General features: G+C 34.9%; 2 protein-coding genes across 5 annotated transcripts in view; both read left to right on the plus strand.

Annotated features, from left to right (window-relative positions):
* LOC139974541 (fibrinogen-like protein A) overlaps nt 1–14,941 on the plus strand; it is a 49,214-nt gene that overhangs the window by 33,998 nt on the left and 275 nt on the right. Inside the window, exons 1-2 of one of the 2 annotated variants that reach the window (XM_071981751.1) lie at nt 11,814–11,923; nt 14,420–14,450. In XM_071981751.1, the coding sequence (XP_071837852.1) occupies nt 11,843–11,923; nt 14,420–14,450 (112 nt within the window). In that variant the 5' untranslated portion in view covers nt 11,814–11,842. Of the gene's footprint in view, nt 1–11,813; nt 11,924–14,419; nt 14,451–14,941 lie in introns of those variants that run through there. The other variant, XM_071981752.1, reaches the window with a different exon arrangement.
* Nucleotides 543–7,561, plus strand: LOC139974122 (uncharacterized). 3 transcript variants are annotated; one of them, XM_071981053.1, is made up of 6 exons: nt 543–884; nt 2,395–2,560; nt 2,740–2,927; nt 4,090–4,248; nt 4,919–5,037; nt 5,668–7,561. In XM_071981053.1, the coding sequence occupies exons 1-4, from the start codon at nt 870–872 to the stop codon at nt 4,198–4,200; spliced, it is 480 nt and encodes a 159-aa protein (XP_071837154.1). In that variant the 5' UTR covers nt 543–869; the 3' UTR covers nt 4,201–4,248; nt 4,919–5,037; nt 5,668–7,561. The 3 variants fall into 3 exon arrangements, with proteins under 3 accessions (XP_071837154.1, XP_071837153.1, XP_071837152.1); XM_071981052.1 differs by having other exon boundaries at nt 556–884; nt 2,737–2,927; nt 4,919–5,041; nt 5,672–7,517; XM_071981051.1 differs by having other exon boundaries at nt 556–884; nt 2,737–2,927; nt 5,668–7,511.

Below are 14,941 nucleotides of genomic sequence, written 5' to 3' on the forward strand. Positions count from 1 at the left end.
CTATTTTTAATTATGTACAGACACTACTATATCGGTCGTGGTTTTACTTGGGTATATATGTTCACAGTTACACAGAGCGTGTGTGATAAAATCAGCTGTCGCTTTTACAAATATCTACTTTTGTAAAAGATCATCATATGACATAACATAATTTTAAAAGAGAGACAAAAGCTGTGGTGATATAAAAATGGTAGAAGCGCCACAGTTTTAGGTTGTTGGTAATCTTATCTTATACGGATCCGCCAGTGTTTATGTGAAATGCACATCACGAGAACAAACAGAAAGTCATCATACGTGTTAATATACAGTATCCTATTTCAATGTCAAAATCTTAAATATATGTTGATTGATACAGGACAGATGGAACGCACACTTGGTTTTTCGTGTTGGTGGGTCTGGGTTGCGCTTAGATCTAAATATAAATGGAATAGATCTCTTAATTCTGAAAAGCACCAACAATCAAGAGTATGGCCTATAGAAGACACATTCGACAGGTACCCTCTTAAAACGTTGGTTAAAAAAAGAATGATATAGGACCCCCGCTCACTTAATTGGTTAGTTTGTACCCTTAAGTTGGTTAACCGGCAGATTTTGGGCCATTCCAATAAGTATGTACATTTCACATCCCGACGTTTAACCAACTTGTTTATAACTTTACCGCTCTCTGAGTAAAAAATTCGCGCGTACACATATATGTACACTGTACGTACATCAGTGCAGCATCTATAACACACACTACATAACACGTCATGCATAGTACGATCCCTGACAGGGTGGTTTAGTAATCAAGATTACAGCTAACGCCATGGCAGATATCGAAGACAGTGCTGTCTTGATTTTCTTGAAAAAATACGAGGTCGAGTCTCTACATGAAACTTTTATCGGTAAGTGTAGCTTAACATCGGTAAAAAGTATGAACTTATGTGGGCACTGAGACCCCCAGTGACAGTATAACGTTAGGCTCATAGGCCAACGTTAGGCTTATACTAGGCTAACGTTAATACTAGTACTATACTAGTATGCCTAATACTAACACTAGTAATATTAGTAACAGTATACTACTAAACTGCCACTGAGTTTAACACAGTGCTTTAATCGATGTTAAATGTTATGAATCTTTTTCGTGTTTTTCACCATATAGTGTTGTTTGTGTAAACGACATAGGCCTAGGCCTAATTATTAATGAAAATGTTGTATCCTATTAAAGTCCAAATACAAAAACTTCGACCTACTGTCTATAGCCTAGCCTAGTGTATACACCCTATTTTCAAGTGCCCTGGAGACCAAGAGATATTTTTAATAGAATTTATAATAAAAATTATTCAATATGGTTATGTTTCTGAATGGACTGTTTCAATTGTCAATAGATAGGCCTAGGATACAATTTGCTGTATTGTTATCAACATTTTACCTATTTCCTTTTAATCTACAGGCCAAGCTCCTTTATTAAGGCAGCGTTAGCAGCTCAGCAATTGTTGATTTGTTTCCCTTTCTGAAGGATCCAGAATCTCCCTTGGGTTATGTAAGCATGTTTATGTTCTAATATCCCTCCGCTTAGTTGTCATTAGCCATAGTATAGACCACTTTCGTTGTTGTGTTGAGGTGACTAGTTTCCTTTTCCTGCCCTTTCAAAATGTCTCTAAAATGTGGACCACAACACACTGCCCACAATATCACTACTTTTTGTCATCTGTAGTCAAGTAATATAATCTTCTGTGGGTTCTACCAAGTAATTTGTTCATCTCATAGAGGACTGTGATACTGAAATCTATTTTCAATACTACCAGGATTATATAGGCATCATTTAACTGAATAATTTCTAATTGAAGTCAGCACTAGGGTGACAAGGCCTTTTAATATGTTAAAAATATCAAAATGGTTGTTCAATTGTCACATTGGGAAATCCAAAACTGTAACATAGGCACTGGTTTTCAGTGGGCTTCATCTCTCAATCTAACCAAGGTATTAATGAAGTTTGTTGTTCAGTAGGTACCCTCATTATTCCATAAAATATCAGAATTCTGCAACTTATTGATTATATGTGCAATTAGGGTCAAACCCATTACTTTTAGGCTTATCACTTAAAATCAATTGTCATAGTGTCCCCTGGGACAATACTGTTTCATCAGTAAGCATACAATATTATGTGAGGACAGTATGGAGTGCCACAGTGTCCTTAGTCATAGCGTCCATATTGTTACCATGCAGTTGTGGACATGTACAAGACATGTTTGTGGTTTGCTGGCTAAAAGCCTATGTTTCAACCAGCTAGGAAGTTTTAAATGTTGGTGTACAACAGCTTTACATGTAGATCAATAAGTCTTTTTCTGAGTTGACTTGAATTTTGCTACCATACTTCAGTTTGATAAAAGAGTATGCTGATTTCATGTGCAGGAACCATGGTATTGCAAAGGTGCTGCAGGACGACCGGCGACAGGGTATCTAGAAGAGCACCTACGCTACGTACGTAAAAAGAAGATTGCCATGGTGAAAGATTCCCCCGGTGCATCAAGTCCACCTACTCCTTTGACTAAAGTGTCCACTCCACCAAAATTGAGAGGTGTGTAATAGGTTTTACCAACTATTCTCAGGATTTGACTTATCTCTCATACCATGACAATGATCAAAGACTGGCTTAGGACACGTTATACCTACCACAACCATTGGTAACTTCAAAATTTGATGTTAAGGCATCTCTGTTTAGTAGGAAATATATGTTTTTATTGTCCTTGCCAGAAGCTGATCTGGAGAACAAAGAGGAATTGGTGATGATGACTGAGTGGCTGAAATGTAACATGGAACCAAGAGAGAAAGTATTGGACTTCATGAGGCAAACTGCAGTTTACAGACAACAGCAGATCAAAGACCACTCAACTAACATTTCAGATATTCTGAAAGAGTATCAAAGGTTGTTAGACCGTGGAATGGTAACTATCAAATTTGATTTTTTGCTGCTTAATTAAAAAGAAATACGTAGGTGATTTTGCATAAAAAATACTAAAGAAGTGAGCTCTGAATACACATATTACGAAGATACTATTCAAGACCATATCCTTTAACTCTTGAAAAAGGAAGTGGAAAAATTACTAGCAAGGTTTTGATTTAGCAGAAACACTGAAATTAATTAAGTCACTAACCTCACTGATGAGTTAATACTATATTTCACTTTGAAGCCTATTTGGCCAATTTAAAAACAGTACTTTGATTGTCTACATATCTAGTTTGATTGGAAAGAACTAGTTTCACTGCTTTTTTTAAATGATGGCATTATATTTTAAATCATGGCATTATATTTTAAATCTCTTTTAATTTATGTCTGAAAGTTTATGACAGTTATCAGCCACACAGTGAAGAAATGTGACTGACTTTTAATTTAACCTTAGGCATCTGGCAGATCAGTATGCTTTATAAAGACCAGATTGGGAATAAATTTTATTTTTGGATGAAAATCTTGCTTTATTCAAGGATATAGCTAGGATTTTAAGAAAGGTTGCTAAAGTTGAGTGTAAAAAAGGTACAGATTCAAGCGGTATAATATGGTTTACAATTTGTACAAAGTTTTTTTGTTTTAATATGGTGTGTTTGCCATTCAGTCCTATGGTTTTATGTGCAATGTTTGCTCTGCATTTCTTGCAATTGTGTACAAACCTAACAACTTGTCTATCATCTTGTTACAGGGAGACAAGATAAATTATTCCCATGAATATGCTTATGTTCAGTAATGATATCACAAATGTTAAATATTGAATTTTTGCAATTCAAATTTTCCCCCACCACATTAAAAAAATATTTTGAAAAAAAAAAATTTTTGAGCTGTATTCTGAGATATTTTCAAAGCATGTGTCAATGAATGTTGAATACTTAATTTTCTTTCCCAGATGTTTTCTAAATGTTATTAAACTAGCCAAAGGTATCAAGCAGTTGGATTTACCACATCCAGCTTCAACAATACTTAGTGTTTGTATAGATGCATGGAACCAGACTTTAACAAATTCAGTGAGAGGGATTTTTTAATGGATCCTAGCTGAGGATCAAAAAAAAAATACGCTTACACACATTAAAGTATTCTATTTCCCTTTGCTCTTTCAGATAGAACAAGAGTTTTCAGTGCTTTGGCCTGGGCATGAGGATCACCTGTATGAGAAATGGGACTTGTACTACAATGGGATTATAGAATATGGCAAACAGGTTGAAAATTAGCAAGGCCTCTTGGATTGGAGTACGTTGACCTAGAGAGTTTGTCAATTGGTAAGAGTGCTTCTTATTTCAGTGCACATAGTTGAGCTAATTTAATTTTTGTATGTTGATCATTCCTTGCAACCTTTTACCACCATCACACTAGGAACTTCTGAAAGATCAGGTTTGACCAATTATCTGTAATATATCTGATCTTGTTCTCAAAATAGCCTTAGTTTACTTTTTGTAAAGACAACAACACTTCCTTTTCTTTTTTTATAAAAATAATAAACTGAAATTTAACAAAAAGCATCAATGGGATCTGGTTCAGACAGAAACCAAGTTGGGTTGGTGCAGATATATTCCCTTGCTTAGACTCCATCTGACCCATCTTTGGGATTTCATTTAAGCCAAAAGCTTTTAAAGGAGACATGTATTATTGAAATAAACATACACAAAATACCAAACAGATGCTAACTTATCTCATTACATTCTCATGATATGCCATTTTCTCATTGCATTCTCATGATATGTTATTTTCTGATAAAAATGACTTGAAGGACTTCTAGTGTTAGAGACAAATAAAGGCAAGGGAAAATACAAATAATTTGTGCGGGTACTGTACGTGATAATGACAATTTATATGTTAAGTGGTCATTAATTGTGTTATAGTTTTATGCACAAGGACTTTGTGAACCTTGGAGGGAAGATTATCTTTAGTTATGTTTTGTCACTTTCACAGATAAGAAGGAAACATTGGCATTTTTTCTTCTTCCAGTCATCTTGAGAGGGAAAGGAAAGGGAAAAAAAGGATTGTGTTCAGTAAAAGAGGCAATCACCTCCTTCGTGGACATTCAACCAGTAGGTGTTGAAGCATTCATTTGTCCACTTGTTGAAGTTCATTGACAACATGCTTATGACATATGTTTTGTAGTTTGTGATGGATTGCTTGTAAAAGTGGAATCTCAACAATTATGCTGGATATGTGTCAATGTACATAGATGCTCCCAAGCACATGAACCATATTCCGTTTGGTTCAAAATGGATAATTAATATTCATGAGTGGGCAGGGCCTACGTGATATTACTTAAATATTGATTTCACAACAACAATAGGCTTGTCAAATATTGCTCAATTTGACAGTAAATGACAGTAGTAGGATATGGGTCACACGTGAAGCTGATTTTAAGGAATAAATTATGAGTTGGTGATAAAAAGTTAATGATAGTAAAAGTATCTTCTAAACATGATTACTAAACAGTAAATTTCAAATGTATCAAACGTTCATAGTACTTATTTTTAAACTAGCATGTCATTGTAAGCATAGATATGGGTGGTTATGAAGTTTGGCTGTGCCAAGTATAATTTCATATAAAGTTTTTTCTAAATACAAATCTGCTAGAATGCAGGGCTTTTTGCTGTCACAACTTCATATTGATTGACAAAGAGCAGCTTGTGATAATTTTCCTTTTTTTTCAATTTTTCTCACAGGAAGTGGCTGATATTCTACAAATTTCAAAGGCTATTGATGCCACAAAAAAGCCGCAGCCATTTGTTGTATGCAAAGGAACTCTCTTGGCACCAACCCAAACATTTGTTATTCTAGAACGGAGGCCAGTCCGTCAAGAATCACTACTGAAAGCTATCGATTTCTGTTTCAAAGCATTGTACATTTTGGACATGGCTTACCAACATTCATGCTGTCTTGTGTGGCAGTTCATTCAAAATGTGATTTATGAAATCAAAGAAGCACATGTGCCAAGTTGCATAAGAGATCTTAGATCATTCTTGGCCTTTAAAAGTAATTAGTGGCTTAAAAGGAAAGAATTGTAAGCAAGATATTCATGGCTGATATTCTACAAAGTTCAAAGGATATTGATGCCACAAAAATACTGCAGCTACTTTTGTATGCAAGGAGCCCTCATGGTACCAACCCAGATATTTGCTATTTTAGAACAGAGGTCAGTTTCTCACAAATCTCTTCTATAAAAGCTGTCTATTTCTGTTTCATGGCAAATGTGCATTTTGGACATGGCTTATCGACCTTCATGCAGTCTTGTTTGGTAGTTCATTCAAAATGTGATTAATGAAATCAAAGAAGCACATATGCCAAGTTGTATTATAGCATTCTTGGCCCTGAAAAGTAAGAACTGCCTTAAAAGGAAATTGTAAGCAAGAAGCTCATATAATAATTGTAAGCAAGAAGTTTGTATAATATTACTATTTTAAAATTCACACACCAGCATCAGGTGAAGATAGCATCATCTTGAAGGGACATTTAATTAAAACTCATGATATGACATATTTTTACATACCATGCTGGTACAAATCAAAACTTTCATTACTAATTTTTATTGGAATCCCGATCTGATCAACTGACCTTTCATGAGTAAGGTTTAATGTAGCTAAATTTCACCTACACATGTATCTCTATATGTGGTGAAGATATATACTATACATCCAAATACTGGAAACGAACAATGCACTGGCTGCAATGTACTGCATATATCATAAATATGTCTCTAAATGTAATCATGTACACCACATATGTATGTGATACTCAATGTAATTCTTAATTAACTGTATGTATAGGTAAACCTTGATTAATCAGATCATGATTGATGTTTAGTTTCATAGATTGTGTATACATCAATTGATCTATAGTTACATATGTGAGATATTTAGTGTTACAAGTTTTCTATGAATACGGTTCTTCTTGAAGAGTAGAGGATTTTGTGTCACCTTAAAGGTCTGATAGAGCACAGCTAAGAAGTTGTTACATCCAAGCATATTTGTGTGTTGTTTTGTTTTGTTTGTATTTTATTCACATGCATGGTTCAGCTGGTTATTGTTTTCAATAAAAACAAGTTTTCAAAATGTTATCCATCTGGCTTCTGTAATGTAACTGTTTGTTAATTTCTCAATAATTTTCAAGGAATTGTTTTGCATTGCCATATTCAGCTGATTGTTGCAAACTAGGTCTGCATGAACAAAACTTGTGAGGAGTCTTTCAACTACATTAAGTAAAATTCACTGAGGATCTTATCCATCACTGTCCAATATATTGCATTCGCCAACATATATTGGGCAATAAAGGCTCATTTAACTGCCCAACCCTTTTGTAATGGTAAAAGCCACTGCCCAATTTAAATATAGTAATTGCCCAATACAATGATTTTTAATTCCCCAATTTAATGATCCCTACATTTGTAAGTTCACCAATGATGGGCATAATTTACACAATTAATTTAACCAACAACTGTTGGGTACAAACTTATAGTTATTTTATTGGTTAAAAAATGTTACCCAACGGCTGGTTAAAGCCGTTAACCAACAGGTGTTGGTTAAAATATCACCAATAAGTCGAATTTGACATACGTGCCCAGTGTTGGTTAAGGTATTGGTTAATATTTTAACCAACTGTTTTTAGAGTGTACTATGAATTGATGATGGTAAATGATAAGAGCTAACGTTAGGGGTATGTTTAAGGTAAGAGAATAGGGTGTTTAAGGTTACAGGGCTACGGGTTGGGTTAAGTAATGAGGTAAAGGGTTGAAGAGAGAGGGGTAGATTGTCGTAGGTAGAGCTACGTGAGGATTATGTTACACCCAAATCCTGTTCACAATACTGGTCTTCCTATCCATTTAGTTCAAAATTCATATAACGTAGCTTTGATCACTTACCAGTAACTTACAAACCTGCCACACATATCACAGTCGGCATCAAATATAAGGGTAGGTATAGAATGAACAGGGGCACTGTTACAGAATGGTATGTCTAGAAGATCATTACAAGAAGGGAGCTATATCGTATTGCTTGAACAGCCAAACAGCGGAATATGAAAAGGGAACTGTTATACCGACACAACATGGATTATGTTAAGAATAAAAGTCAGATATGGGGTAGTAAGGATCCCTTATGAAGTTTAATCAGGGGTGCATAGAGGTTGGATCCAGATTAAGGACGACAGTGCCGTCGAATTCAATACAAAACTGGAAATGAGTATCGATTTCTTGCGGCATTGTAAAAGTATGTACCAGAGTAGGTCCATAATTCCCCATTCTGATATGGAGTTTTGTGCTTTGAAATCTCTAAGAGAGAATAAAACACATATGAAATTGCTGCACTGCCCCTTGACCCAGTACTTCCCCTCATTAGACACAGTGCCTCTAGCGATGAGGCATAGACACTTTGGCAATCATTCAAATATTCATGAGGAAATAATAGTACCAGTTGTGATTCGTTGGTTCAATGGAAGAACAAACCCTCAACGTCAAGTTTGAATTGTCAATGACAGCTAATAATATGTTCTGTTTAAGCATCCATTCAGCAAATTCAGAAACAACCTGCTAACAAGTGCATTCCAATTATCCTTGCGTTTATCAGCAAACTTTGCCTCATTTCCAAACAAGAGAATGAAAACTTCTCTGGATGTCTTTTAAACCGATATACTTGTACTATAAAAGCTCAGCCTTTTATACCACGTAAAGTGTACAAATGGTTGTTATATAGGTTAAGCAGGAAACAATTCGCCATTTGTGAGTGAGATGTCATTGACAGAATAAAGGTACGAAGAGACAAAAACAAGTATACAAATTTCAGAGTCATAAATATTGATAACTCTAAGTCTTGAATAACACGAAATTTCCAGTAATATTCTGTTTAGTGTTATCGGTGTATCGAATGGTAAATGTAATAACTTAAAGACGGAAGACTGAAAATCACATCAGACCTTCCTATTTCAACATAACATAACTTTGGAGGTTTGAGTGTGTGGAATAGTTGAGAGGTAAGTGTAGACGTGTGCGTGAGTTCGCGCAAGAGAGTGTGTGGAGTATGCGAGGGATATGATTTCCTTTTTAGCAATTCGGCGTTCTGGTTTCGATCAGACATACCCAACAAAGAAAGAGACAACGTAAAATGCAAAGACTTGAAGTAGATACAAAATTGTAGAGGTAAGTTTAGAAGAAATCTTGAATCCTTGAAATCACGCAGATATAAATAGAAAATACCAAACAAATATGAGAAACAAAACAAAGTAAAACCGAAAGTTCATTACTACTGTTTTCTCTACAAAACTGACCGGTTACACTTCACACCTCACACAAGAAAAATTGAGAAGAACAGGCAAAAAACTTACCTAAAATACTTTCTCAGATGTATATGTGTTTAAACGTTCGACCAATAAAGCCAAACCCAGGTAGATATCATTACCTTAATCGATTTTTAAACAGTATTTCTACTCGTCAGTCACGTCATACATTCGTAACGCTCAAATCGATTACCCAATCAGCGAGACTTGTTCATCAATGTTCCAACGTTTAAAAAAAACTCCCTGATTATACACATCCCCGCTGGCAAATATCTTTCTAAAGCATACATCAATTAATGTATGCCTAACTGTGATAATAATATAAAAGCCACTTATTACATATACATTTGGTAAGCTTTCATCATATTGATCATGCGCATAAGCTGTAGCTTAAAGTACACATTTCCTGCTGCAGTTTGGCAAGTCTAGTCATCGTTGTTGTAAGTGTGAAGAGGGTAAGCTGAAAACAGATAATGTCACCCAGGAAAAATCCTGGGCAAGAAAACCAAACAACCGAAAGACTGTTCCGCTCTGAACCCCAGTCCCCTTGCATCGAGCCTGTTAATGTGACTGTCCAAATTGAAATTGAACGACCCCCTAAATGACCAAAGCAAATTTACAATGGGTTTTTACAGACATACCAGGTAATGTCCAAATTGAAACGACCCCCTAAATGACCAGAGCACACACAATATGTCTACTACGGATATTGTAACAATTTTAGGTGCAGTGATAAGTACCCAATGAGTAGGTGAATTGACATTGTTTATACTTATTGAGATTGTACATTTTAATGAGTGGGAGGGGTCAAAATAAAACTTCCCCACCAGAATCTTTACTGAGATGTTTTTTTTTTTATGGGGTGGTGTTGAAGCGGGGTGAGGATGGTTGTGGGGAAAATTACAGCTATGACATAATTGAGTGAGTGAGTATGACTTCATGTAAATTTTTTGTTTTCAGTTTATCTTACAATTAGACTAACAATTCCATCTGACTTCTCCACCTCTCCCTCATCCTCCACCCGAATATCGATTCGAAAACATAATTCAGGTGCGACAGTTAACTTCACACTCATTTGATGAAGGAGGCAGTTGCCATTCAGCACAGAACAAGAGGAGTAAAAACAGGAGGAGGAAGGGGTAAGGTCGTAACGTAGTTTTTCTTGCAGCTCATACATTTGCCAAACAAAAAGAAGAAAAGCATGTTCAAAGATGAAAAAATCATTTCTTTTTTAAAAATTGATTTTGTGTCTTTCAAATTTGCTAGGAGGAATCATGACATATCTTAAAATGGAACAGATGCTGGTTACTTGTTATTCAAGACAAATTGAATTCCTCTTACTGAAATTTATTTATTTTTAACGCTCGCCGAAAGGGCAAGAACTATCTGAAATGCCGCAGCTCCTAGGGATTCGTCCCACCCCTGTCTCACAGCCGATGACAGTGTACACAGTCGGATATACCTGCTGTGAGTCTGCATTAAACGATTTAACAGAAATTGACGCTTTTGTTGGCGTCTTTTTCGAAACGTTGCTAGAATAGTCAACGAGTGTCTCAAAATAGCTAGTTGGTTTTGAAATCGATCAACAACTTCAGAAAGTGTTGTATGTACGTAATATCATAATCTGTCCTGCGAGATTATCGGGACTAAGTAGGAGTGCTATCATTAAGGCTTCATAATCATAATTTGGATAGCAAATGGTAATAAAGGACACAAGGCCCTTATATCCCCAACCCCCAACATCGTCTATGATATTGGATGTCTCACTTGATTTAACGTCCATCCTCCTCCTTCAGTCATATTATACGTATGTAAATTATCGTCTATACTATAAAGTTGTCTTACAAGATTTATCGTCCGTTCTCCTCCGTCGGCCATACTTCATAAATATACAATACATCGTCTGTACTATATGATGCCATACTAGACTTACCGTCCATCATCCTCCGCCAGTCATATTATACTTATGTAAGTTATCGTCTATACTATAAAGATGTCTTATTTAATTTAACGTCCATCCTCCTCCGTCAGTCATATTATACTTATGTAAGTTATCGTCTATACTATAAAGATGTCTTACTAGATTTATCGTCCGTTCTCCTTCGTCGGCCATACTTCATAAATATACAATACATTGTCTATAGTATAGGATGCAATACTAGACTTACCGTCCATCATCCTCCATCAGTCATATTATTCATATACAATACATCGTATATGTAATAGGATGTCATACTAGACTCATTCATTTACATCTTCATTTACTTCCTCGTTTAAAATTACGTCAGTCGCTTGTAGACATGCGCATTAGAACGCTGTCACACCCAATCATGTCACTCCGAGACATTTCGTAGCTTCTATTTACATACATTCTAACGGAAGACTAGAAGGGACTTGTCAAGATGGGATGGGCTAGTAGTCGCAAACGTCACGTAATACGATGAAAACCTTTCAAAGTTTCCACAAGCTTCTTCGGTACTTACTTTTCGAGAATTTCCGCATTTGAGGTGAAACGGCGAAGATAATTCCTGAAGATAATCTCAGGTATTATTCGTAAAGCACAGGGCTCGCAAGATGGAGTACCAAAGAAGGGAGCTTTTCTGTGTCAACTTTTTCACATTGTTGATGGGATGGAATGTCTTTGCATTCATAACGGTAAGTTTCTCAAAAAAAAAAATGGTCTGGTTGGGTGAGATGTCTTTAGGCTATGGACTGCATACAAAGATTTACAATTCTGTTATTTTTTACAACAAAGATCATCTTGGGTAAACTTTCAAAATTGAATCTAACAATGTGCATTTATTATCACTGCAATGTTTGTAACACCAAGTTGCATTTACCATAACTGATACTGAAATACAGTTTACAATTTTTGGAGAAGGTATTCAATAATTTCAATAATTTGGCATCTCAGCTTTTCAATTATCAAATGATAAAAATTAGAAATAGTAAAGGTGTTTTGATAGGTGATGTAGATTAACTATCAGTTAATTGAAATAGTTATTTAACGAAACACTCAGATGGAGGCTTCACTTCTATTTTCTTTCGTTGAATTAGCAAAATCAACTGTTCTTTTAAAACTATTATACATTTAATTTGAATACGTCAACACATCCACAAATTTATATTTAATATTTAATTTAATTTTTTATTTTTATCTATCTATCTATCTATCTATATATATATATATATATATATATATATATATATATACATATATAAATATATATGTTTATGTATACAGTACACTATACACCTCATGTTGGTAATGTGTCAAGAAACTCATTCTTTAAAATATTACTGTTAACGTTGACGACGCTTTATACTATTTTATGATAAAGTTAAAAATCCAATGCAGATTAAGGAAACTGTCGAAGTAATGCATTAAACACCTAGGACGTCCGTTATATAACTTTATAATTAATCACACACAAGACCAAACTTATTCTGATTCAAGAACGAATCATTTTTCTGGTTTAACAAAATGATATATCTGACAATCTGCAAAGCTTCACAGGCTTTCAGTTATGCTACGACAAAAATCTGTGGTTAAAATACCAAATATCAGCATCATCTTTTACCTCGGCCTTTTTGGTTACCAATTCATCCTTGTGTTAAACCCATCTCCGTAATCGCTTTTACAGATATGGCACAAGGTCACAGAAAAATTGCCTGCAGCATTGTGTTCTAAGAACATGAGAAACGTTAACTATAGCTGTATACGTGGTGGTAAAATTTAGGGTGTTATCTTCAAGTTTATGTTTATTGTCGATTTATACAGCTTTCCTGTTCTATTGATATAGCAGATTTTTAACTATAAGTAAAGCTACACATCAGGGGTCACTGAGCCGAGTTGTGTTCTAAGAACTTTACAAATACATGGTAAACGCATAAGTTGATGACAATGTGATGATTACATATTGAGGTTCACTCCATTGCAATTTATGTATATTTTAATAATTGACCGCTCTGTTCTGGACATACCAAACAGATTTGTAATGTTACATAAAGCTACACATCAGTAGCCACTGAGTTCACATTGTCGGTATAACTTCATTTCATGCTCGCAGAGAATATCGCAATTTGGTGGATAATGAAAAGGTTAAGACATTAGATTTAACAAATAAATGATCAATGTGCACTTATACTTGCCAGAGCGATATTTCTCTATACAAATGACTTGTCCAAGCGGCTAAGCGTTGATTCCGTTCATATGAAACAGCATTTCCATTTTATATCCAGATACCAGATAATGGTACTGAGTTAAATTCATGCGATCTAATAAAATTCATTATTATCTTTTCCAGAACATAGGGATTGAGCATCTGTTTTTAATTCCCACAAAGTCTTTGTTCACTGCGATAGGATCTCGTGCCAAGAATGTCTATTTAATTTTATTACGTTTTCCTGTCGAACGTTATTGACACTTTGCCTTAGTTTGTTGGGAGACTGTAGTGAGAAACTGATCTGGAAACTTCCAAACACAATGAAAATGTTGCTTCAGAAAACAATGAAATGATAACAAAAATGAGTGAAATGAAATATAAACTATAGAGCGGTAATAGTCATCTCGCATCATATATTTTTGTGTAAGCTCTGTACATCATCAAATCGAAACGAAAAGAAATATATTTGCCTATTACAACATTGTCTTGAGAGAGAAAGAAAAGCAATCGTAGAATGTGCTGCTCACAAATATCAAATGTTTCCTACAAAAAGGAAAATCATATACCGACATGGGAATAGACAAAGAAAATATGTTTTTGGCAATTGTTGTTATTCTGAAGATACCTGAATCTGATAACGTGAATATGACCTTTGAGACGACCGAACACTTTGTCTAATATGTTGCTTTAAGAAAAGAAAAACGGTTCTTTGTTCCAGAAATGGCTTTTTAACCCGACCTTCTATACGTTAGTTGTTGCCGTAAATACTATTGTTTTGTTTAGATTATGTATTTAGAATTTGCGATCATCTCAATAGTAATGACAATTTGACGCACTTCATCACAGAATTAATGCTTTAATATTTAATAAAGTGAAAGGAAACATAAACACATGATTGAACCTATCTTATACTCGAACAATTCATGATATTTATGTGCATTGAGGATATAAAGATCAGTATATACGTTCATTGTCTTATATGCAGGCTTCTCCTGACGTTACAGATCAATCATCGAGTAAGTTACCATTTGATATTGACTATAAGTATTTTTGCTTACACTTTAGCTTAAAATGATTAAAAAGACCCTTAGCGATTCCAGGTGTTAGTTCTCGTATTTGAAATTATCGTTACGTTTGTTCATTAATGTAGATCTTCAGGATAGATTTAATATCAGAAATTGGAACCAAAATTGTTATAACATTTAATACAAATTGTTGAGGTAGGTGGAAATGTAAATCAATGACAGACACTATAGCTTTCTCGATCTTTTTAAATGTTGTTAAGGTGATTTGATTGGCCCGCTGAGTAATCGGCGTGTCAACTAACTGGGTAATTGTTTTCATGAAGGGAAAGACCTACATGTAAAAAGGACCCAATACAAAATTAAATGAAACAATTGGATGACTCTTCCTTAGCAGAAATGCTGGTAGACATTATTACAATTAAACATTTACAGGTTTATAATCGAAAAAGTAACCTATACATCCATAGATACTGATGGCTGCA

The sequence above is a fragment of the Apostichopus japonicus genome, chromosome 9 (assembly GCF_037975245.1).
Source record: "Apostichopus japonicus isolate 1M-3 chromosome 9, ASM3797524v1, whole genome shotgun sequence".
Lineage (NCBI taxonomy): Eukaryota > Metazoa > Echinodermata > Holothuroidea > Aspidochirotida > Stichopodidae > Apostichopus > Apostichopus japonicus.

What these genes read in the sequence shown, in the direction of transcription:
- LOC139974122 (XM_071981052.1), top strand. An exon ending in CACTCCACCAAAATTGAGAG is followed by an intron (nt 2,561 to 2,736) that starts GTGTGTAATAGG and finishes TGTCCTTGCCAG; the next exon opens with AAGCTGATCTGGAGAACAAA. An exon ending in GGTTGTTAGACCGTGGAATG is followed by an intron (nt 2,928 to 4,089) that starts GTAACTATCAAA and finishes TTGCTCTTTCAG; the next exon opens with ATAGAACAAGAGTTTTCAGT.